Consider the following 8,956-nt stretch of genomic DNA (forward strand, 5'->3'; position numbering starts at 1 on the left):
ACACGGGTCCTCTATAAGTGGCTATGTTCGGCTAGGCAATGATGGTGCACGTCTTTAACCCCAGCACTCAGGAGGCAGAGACAGGCAGATCTCTCAGTTCAAGGCTAGCCTGGTCTACAGAGTGAGTTCCAGGACAGCTTCCAAAGCTACAGAGAAACTCTGTATTGAAAAACCAAACTAATAATAATAATAATAATAATAATAATAAATGACTATACTCTAAATGTTGAGAAATTCTCTCAGCCCATACACTAGTTTCTCAACCTATGTATTTGCCACCTTTAGGAGGGTCAAAGGACCCTTTATAGGGGTCGCCTGAGACCATAGGAAAACACTGACATTCACATTACAATTCATAATAGTAGCAAAATTACAGTTATGAAGTAGCAACAAAAATAACTTCGTGGTTGGGGGTTGGTCACATGAGAACTGTCTAAAGGGTCATAGCATTAGGAAAATTGAGAACCAGTACCCTAAACATTTTTATACCTAGATTAGTGCTGCTCTCATTCTTGATCAGAGGCTTCTCTTCGCAAAGAGCAGCAGTTAATAGGAGACTCAAATGGTCAAAAATATTTAGCCCTAAATGACATAGTTACAGCACACTCCTAGCCTCAAGAACATCACAGGAGGGGCGGGGTGAATGTTACACCCAGAGAGTAGGGAAGAGCGCTGTGAAATACAGTCATGTGGCTATTGTACACAAGATCAAGCCAGTGGAAATTCCATATAGATAGGGGAGGGGCTTGTAAGGCCCACCCTTAACTGAGGAACTACTGGCAAGATGGTTGCAGCAGAGAGCAGACTTATTTTCTTTGAAGTCTAGTTACCCATGATCCAATGGAGGGCTCCACACAAAAGCTCATATAGGTCACACACGATTTGAACTCATAGCTTGTGCATAAGTGTTTTCTCTGTGTGCCTCTTGTGTGTGCCTGGAGCTCATGGGATCTAGAAGATGACATCAGATCCCATGGAACTGGAGTCACGGTTGATTGTGAAGGGTGTTGGGAACTGAACCTGGGCTCTTAACCTCTGGGATAGCTCTCCATCCCAGGGCTATGTTCTTTTTAAGGGTATGAAGTTGAGAAAAGCTTGGAAGATGTGTTGGGGAAAGGCTGCAGGAAAGTCAGGAGGAAACAGATGACAGTGATGATCAAATGCACTCCATATATGCATGGAAATCTCAAAGAGCTGTTTGACATCACTATATTTTGTTTTATATACATATGTTTATACACACATTTATATGCATTATTTTCACACAATTTATGGGCCAGGAAGGAAAATGGCACAATGATAAATGGTGGGAAAAAAAACACCTCCTCCAAGTTGTCCTCTGTCCTCCACACACATGCTATGGCACCAAGTACAGGCACATAAGCATGTGAATAAAGTCTCCTGAGTGGAGTTTATACACTAACAGGGGAAGTGAAGGGACTGGAGAGATGGCTTCCAGCTCCCGCACAGGTGGCTCACAACTGCCTGCAAGGCCAGCTCTAGTTGCAAGGAATAGATCTTCTGGGCCTTGAGGGCACTAACACATGCACACTCATACCTCTGCTCCCTCTGCCCCCTCACAGATAGAATTAAAAATAACTTTTAAGAAACTAAAAGGTGGGGCTGGAGAGATGGCTCAGTGGTTAAGAACACTGGCTGCTCTTCCAGAGAACCTGAGTTCAATTCCCAGCAACTATATGATGGCTCACAGCATCTGTAATGAGATCTGGTGCCCTCTTCTGGCCTGCAGAGATACATGCAGACAGAACATTCTATATATGAAAATAAACCTAAAAAAAAAAAAAAAAAAGGAAAAAGAAAAAGAAAGAAACTAAAAGGTGCTTGAGGGTGCATTACTTGAGGCAGGACCAAGGCTCTCTCCACTGTATCTGGGCTAAACAAGGTAACTCTCCATAGGGAATGGAACCAAAAGCCACTAGAGATAAATACCCTGCTAGTGTCCCCACAAACTGCCCAAGCCACCTAACTGTCACCCACATTCAGAGGGCCTAGCTTGGTCTTATGTGGGTTCCCTAGCTGTCAGTCTGGAGCCCATGAGCTCCCCCCTTGTTCAGCTCAGCTGTCTCTGTGGTTTCTCCAGCCTGGTCTTGACTCCTTTGCTCATCACTCTCCCTCTCTGCAACTCGATTTCAGGAGTTTGTTTAGCTGTGGGTGTCTGCTTCTGCTTCCATCAGCTGCTGGATGAAGGTTCTAAATGGCACATAAGGTAGTCATCAATCTCATTATAGGGGAAGGGTATTTGGTAGCTTCTCCACTATTGCTTAGATTTTTATGGGTCATCCTTGTGGATCCCTGGGCATTTCCCTAGTGCCAGGTTTCTTATTGAGCCTACAATGGCTCCCTCTATTAAGGTATCTCTTTCCTTGCTCTCCTAGCCTTCCCCCAACTTGACCTCCTGGATCCCTCATGTTCTCCTCCCTGTGCTCCCAAATTTACTCAGACTTTGTCCCTCTCCCCTTCTCGGGGAGTCCATCTCTCTCTTAAGCTCCTCCTTGTTTCTTAGCTTCAGAGGTTGTGGGTTGTAGGCTGGTTATCCTTTGCTCTGTGTCTAATATCCACCCTCTCTGAGGAGTGGATGGGGCTTGGGATGGGGAGAAGGCAGGGAGAGTGGGAGGATGGGAGAGGGCACTGGGATTGGTGTGTAAATTAAGATTGTTTTTAAAATAAAAGGGAAAGAAAAAAAGAAACCTGAAGCTGCACCTTCACATGATGCTAACAAAGTTGTGATGAGGAGGCAGCATTGGGATGCTGACATTGTGATGCTGACCAAGAGGGATTTCACAGAATGAGAAATTCCAAGTGTAAAGCAGCTGATGCCTCCTGTCCTTTGGAAAGCTGAGGCAAAGATTGCTGGAGATTGAGACCAGTCTGGGTTGTATGGCATGTTCCAGGTCAGCAGATACCACACTCACAGCACAAAAACACCAAAACAGAAAAACAAAGCAAAAGCTCACACCAGGTCCAGTGAGGTGGTTCATCTGGTAAAGGCACTTGCCATCAAGTCTGAGATCTGACTTGGATTCCCAGGAACCAGGCAATTGAATAAGGGAGCCAACCCCATTTGTTCTGAGTTCCCCAAGTATTGTAGTACACACTAAAGAAATGTGACTGAAAAGTAAAATTTGGGGGCTTAGATATGGCTTGGTATTCAAGAGCAGTTGTTCTTGCAGAGGACCCTAATTCAACCACAAGTCTGCTCACAACCACCTGTAACTAACTCCATGTCTCATGTCTCACAAATCATCTATAAATTAGATAGAGTCTCACTCGGCAGCAATGGTTAGTAATTTAGAGCCACATGCAGGAATGGACCACCATACAAAATAAAAGTTCAAAACTTTTAAGGGACTAGAGAAATGCCTCAGTGGTTAAGAACACTAGCTGCTTTTGCAGAGGATGGTTAGTTTCCAGTACCCACATGGCAGCTCAGAACTCCATGGGATCTGATCCCCTCTTCCAGCCTCCATAGACACCAGGCATACTCAGGGTACAGCATACACACATGCAGGTAAGACACTCACACAGTTCCTTTTCCTCCTGTGTCAATCCCTTCAAAGTGCTTATGGACCCTTATGCCCTGAGTATCCCAGAGATTACCACAATCTCTAGATGGCAACCTTGGGTGCATGTATCTGCCACAACTAGCCACACACTTGAGATGTGATACATTCTCAAAAACCTTGGGCTGGGTGACACTTGAGGGGCAGAGAGGCAGGTGGATCTCTGTGAGTTCAAGTCCAGCCTGATCTACAGAGGAAGTTCCAGGACAGGTTCCAAAGATACAGAGAGACCATGTCTCAAAAAAAAAAAAAAATATGGAAGAGAATGTTATTGTTATCTTTAGTTTATTTCAGGGGGACATTCACAGCACTTTCTTAGGTTTAAAACTGTAAGCCATGTCAATCATGGAGATAGGAAAAGGCACATTTTACAATTTGGGAACATGACTTTTATAATCTCCATGCTAGGGAAACATCCTTATCTTGCTGGAATCCACACCCATGACACCAGTCAACAAACTTCCTCCCTCATCCTGAATCTAGCATCAACTAACTTTTACTTTTCCCTCTCAGCCTGCAGCGTCTGTGTTGTGGTGTGTCCTCTGACCAGACACCTGTCTTGTCTCCCTCCCAGCATCCACAAGCAAGCTTTTGGTAATTGCACACTAGTCAACGCCTCTGACACTTACACATCATGGTTTTGTTGTAGATGTATCGATTGTTGCATCTATAGCAGCGGTCAGTACCAAAATAGACCCTCCCTGGCTCCCTAATGGCTTTCAATATGTCCATAAGCTCATTGCAATGGTCACGTGTGCTTTGCCTATTGAGAGAGCCATTGTCTTCATAGCAATCCTGGGGAACAGGATACAGCTCCATCCTTAGGCGTTCCAAGCTGGCAGTGAGGCGTAGCAGTTTCTTCAGAGCATGCATGGAGATTTGGTTCCCATAGAAACTGAAGGTGGTAAGCTGGAGGCAGCGGCTCAGGGCAGGTAAGATGGCATAGAGATGTCGATCCTTAATGCGACAGTCCTCTAAGTTCAGGGCCACCAGGGTGGGTGCAGCTTTTACTAACAGAACTCGGAGGGGTTCTGGACTTAGACTGGTCAATCTGACATTTTCCAGACTCAGTTGCTGCAACTGACTGACACATGGCAACTTAGAAAGACGGTTCCACTCTGATGCTGAGACTGTACAGTGAGTCACTGCCAGGTCATTCAAGGGGGTCTTCAGGGACCTAAGGAGGAAAACAAACAAGAGAGTTAGTTCTTAGATGGCTAATACAGGAGATGACCAAGTAATGGCAGATCAGTACCCATGACTATTTACACACTGAAATCTGTACCAAGGCATGTCACCAACTGCACATCTTTCCCTCACTGTCAAGCTCGTCCCAAATGCTCGCTAGACTAGCAGGATACACACAGGAAGGACCAGAGATCAACCCAGGCAGGATGTGGCAATAGCCTTGTAGGACCCTATGTCCACCACACTCTCATGGGCATCTTCTCTTTCCCTTTCTCCGCTCCACCTCTGCATGTCTCCTTCAATCTCACTGCTCTGCATTTCCCACACAGGCTGAAAAGCATCAAAGCTGGTATGGTAACCAGCTGCAATGGCTAACATCTTTCATCCCAGCACTTGGAAGGCAGAAGCAGGTGGATCTTGAGTTGGGGGCCAGCCTGTCTCCATAGTAAGTCCCAGGACAGCCAGAATTACATAGCTAGATCCTGTCTCTGAGAAAAAAAAAAAAAGCTTGAGTATGGTGATCCACACCCATAATGTTGATACCTGGAAGCTGAGGACAATCTGGACAGCAAGTAGTGATGGTGTACACCTTTAAAACCAGCACTCGGGAGGCAGAGTCAGGCAGACCTCTGTGAGTTGAGGCCAGCCTACTTTACATAGCTAATTCCAGGATAGGGTCCAAAGCAATACAGAAAAACACTGTCCAAAAAAAAGAAAGAAAGGAAGGAAGGAAGGAAGAAAGAAAGAAAGAAAGAAAAGAAAGGAAGGAAGGAAGGAAGGAAGAAAGAGAGAGAGAGAGGCTGGAGCAATGGCTCAGTAATTAAGAGCATTTGCTGTTCTTGGAATGGATGTGGATTACAATTCTCAGCACCTACATGGTAGCTCAAAATCTCCTGAACCAGTAGCTAGGGATAAAACTGATGTCCTCTTCTAATCCCCATAGGTATCTAGCATGTGGTGTACAAACATACATTCAGACCCACACAAGTACATGTATAAAATATCAAGACATAAGCTCAGAAACTTCAGATATTATCAACTCTAAATCTGTGCTAACCTGACTGTAATCAAGCCAGGCAATGATTCATACTTCAGTTTGTCTGCAAGGGGAATGCCTGGTAAACACTCTAGGTCTTCACCCATTTCTGTAGGGTAAAGTAAAAAGCATCTTTTCAGTTAATAAAAGGAAAAAAAACCAAAACCAAGCCTTTCCTGGATGGGAACTTGTAGGCTGACTTCTGTGACCATACACATGGCTGCTGAGTAGAGCCCAGATAGAGAACTAATAATGCACAGAAGACATGCTTTTACCAATACCGTCTTGTCTCTTCCCTTAGTTGAACCACACTAGCTAAGTAAAGAAACAGAATCCACTCACTAGACCTCATTGCCTCATACAGCCTTCAACAACATGGATATCTTAGTTCATAAACCCCAGCTTAACCCTGACCCTTTGCAACAATGATTATGTGAGAGACCTGCCCCCAGGCCAGACATGAAACAATGCCTTGACATTTCTAATGCCTTGGCACTGTCAGTCACTAGTGGGTACATAAAGCAGGTGCCCACTAACGTAGTAAAGTAACAAGGCTTGGCTTTGCTCTGCAGAGCACGTCTTTACCTAAGCAGCTGGTGCAGGTGACCCTCAAAGAAGGCGGCAGTGTCCAGATGGAACTTCTGGAGGCACTCCAGGTTGAGGAGCTGTGAGGCAAACCCGGAGATGATATGCCTTCTCTCTTCTAAAGAGGCGATGTTCCCTTCATGGATGTTGGAGAGAGATAGCTCGCACAGCTTTGTCATGTGGCCCAGGTAAGAAGCCAAGTTAAGAAAGAAGGCTGGATCGCGGAGGGAATGCAGGCCCAGTATTTCTATATACTGCAGGTTCACACATTCCAAGAGATACTTGCAGATGGAGAGGGATGGTAACCAAATCTGAAGTTCATAGCAGTACAGCTGCAACAAGCCTTTCCTCTTCTCAGCCCACTGAGAGAGGTAGAGCAGCTTGTTAAGTTGCTCATCCCTGAGATACAAGTTCACTGCCACCTTCAAGGGCTGCGTCCGTCCCTCAGTCGCACTTGAGGTCTGTGGTAACCAGCTATCTATGGGCCCAGACCACACATCCAAATAGCTCTGACCCACAGACCGTAAATCCAACACTTCTAGTTTGTACTCCCTGTGGAGAAAACAAAAGAGCTTCAGCTGCTAGGCAAGGATACAATATCTACATTGGTTTTTTTTGGGGGGGGGTTGTTTGTTTGTTTTGTTGTTGTTTTTTCGAGACAGGGTTTCTTCTCTGTGGCTTTGGAGGCTGCCCTGGAACTAGCTCTTGTAGAATCAGAGATCCGCCTGCCTCTGCTGGGATCAAAGAAAGGCGTGTGCTACCATGGCCTGGCCTAGGCTGTATTTTTATTCCAGCCCTGAAGTTGGCCTTCCATTCTCTATGATCTTACTTTTTTTTTTTACATGGCCTTCAATAAGCCCGTCCCTGTCCCACTTCTAGTACTCAAGGGAAGCAGGGGCTATATCCCTCTGCCCTGCTATACCCACCATGATCCCTGCACACTCCACAGCCCTTTCCCAGATGGCTCAGCAATGGCCAAAGCCTCTGTAGTTCTCCAAGTTGATGCCATCAGCAATCTCGCCCTCCTTGCCTGTCTTCCCCACCTGACTTCCAGACACTCTGGGCTTCCCTCCCAGGACACCTGAGTCTTCCTTACTTGGGGCGAACCTTCTGGATAAGCAGCTTATCAACCTCCTCTAGGACATAGTATTCTTGGGAGTCCCAGGCATTTCTCCTCTTCAGAGCTCCCAGAGGGAGTCGAGGGAAGGGCCAGGAAGACACTATTTTCCTCAGGACATTAACACGACTGTCTTCATAAGCTTGCTTCAGTAGTTGAGGGAAAAATACTATGGGTAATTTCTCCAAAGCAGAGATAGCCAAGTCCTCATTTCTCAAAAGGCTCCTCCCAGCCAGTTCCTGGAGTGTGGGTAGGTCCTTGCTGTTCATCTTGGTGGATCTTCAGGGAGAAAGATCCCAGAGAAGCATCTAGAAAAAGACATCTATAGTTTCATGTTAATGTTTAGAGGGCCCTTCTCGCTCACCTCAGAAACACAGAGCCACAATCACAGCTCATTCCACACCCTGTTCCATTGATCCACAGATCCACACTACATTCTCACCCATTCCCAACCAACACTGCATTCCACTCCCAGTGCCAAGTGAGTTCTGAGGACCCTACCCTGGAGGCTAACTCCAGGATAATTCCTGGGGTAGGGTAGGTTTTTTTTTTTTTCTCCCTCAGCTACTACTATATTACTGGGAGTAGTGGCACAGGCCTGAAATCCTAGTACCCAAAATATGAGATCTGGGACTAGAGAGAGATGACTGAGCAGTTAAGAGCACTTCAAATGTCAGCTCACACACAACCCCCTGTAACTCCAGTTCCAGGGAATCTTAACACCCTTTTCTAACCTCCCTACCAGTAGGCACACACATGGTGCACATATGTACATATAGGCAAACATTCCAAACATTCATACACACACACATATAAGTTAAACTCATGTATGGTGGTGTACATACAGGGTTTCTCTGTATTGCTTTGGAGTCTGTCCTGGAACTAGCTCTGTAGACCAGACTGGGCTTGAACTCACAGAGACCCACCTGCTTCTGCCTCCCGAATGGTGGGACTAAAGGTGTGTGTCACCAACACCTGGCATGGTGGTATATATCTTTAACCCCAGGGAGCTCAAAACATTTGGGATCTGAGATTAATGCCAAAATGGTCTCCATAGGGGAGCTGAAGTAGCGATTAAAGACATCTGTGAGTTCAAGGCCAGCCTCATCTACAGAGTGAGTTCCAGCACAGCCAGGGCTAGTCTCAATCAAATGCAGGGAAATCTTCCTTCCTCACTCAGCCTCATGAACTGGTATTACAGGCAAGCAGTACAGCTAATGTGTAAATTTTTCATTAAAATGTACAGAAAGCTGTCTGGGCAGTGATGACACACACCTTAGTGCCAGGCAGACGTCTGAGTTTGAGGCCAGTCTGATCTACAGAGTGAGTTCCAGGACAGGCTCCAAAGCTACAGAGAAAATCCTGCCTGGGAAAAAATTCTGAAAACTGCCAGGTGTGATAGCCTTTAATCTCAGCCCTCAGGAGGTAAAGGCAGAAGGATTGTTTGAG

General features: G+C 45.8%; 1 protein-coding gene across 1 annotated transcript; it reads right to left on the reverse strand.

Moving 5' to 3' along the window:
- Positions 1–4,154: 4,154 nt before the first annotated feature.
- LOC127213247 (PRAME family member 7) lies at positions 4,155–7,822 on the reverse strand. Its single transcript, XM_051173552.1, has 3 exons — positions 7,487–7,822; positions 6,391–6,942; positions 4,155–4,758 (listed from the first exon to the last, which is right to left on the reverse strand). The coding sequence occupies exons 1-3, from the start codon at positions 7,774–7,776 to the stop codon at positions 4,191–4,193; spliced, it is 1,410 nt and encodes a 469-aa protein (XP_051029509.1). The 5' UTR covers positions 7,777–7,822; the 3' UTR covers positions 4,155–4,190.
- Between the last annotated feature and the right edge of the window lie 1,134 nt (positions 7,823–8,956).

This window comes from Phodopus roborovskii, unplaced genomic scaffold (genome assembly GCF_943737965.1).
Source record: "Phodopus roborovskii unplaced genomic scaffold, PHOROB, whole genome shotgun sequence".
NCBI classification, from domain to species: domain Eukaryota; kingdom Metazoa; phylum Chordata; class Mammalia; order Rodentia; family Cricetidae; genus Phodopus; species Phodopus roborovskii.

What these genes read in the sequence shown, in the direction of transcription:
- LOC127213247 (XM_051173552.1), bottom strand. Translation starts at nt 7,776, where the DNA reads ATGAACAGCAAGGACCTACCCACACTCCAGGAACTGGCTGGGAGGAGC. An exon ending in ATCCAGAAGGTTCGCCCCAA is followed by an intron (nt 6,943 to 7,486) that starts GTAAGGAAGACT and finishes TTTTCTCCACAG; the next exon opens with GGAGTACAAACTAGAAGTGT. An exon ending in CACCTGCACCAGCTGCTTAG is followed by an intron (nt 4,759 to 6,390) that starts GTAAAGACGTGC and finishes TTTCCTCCTTAG; the next exon opens with GTCCCTGAAGACCCCCTTGA.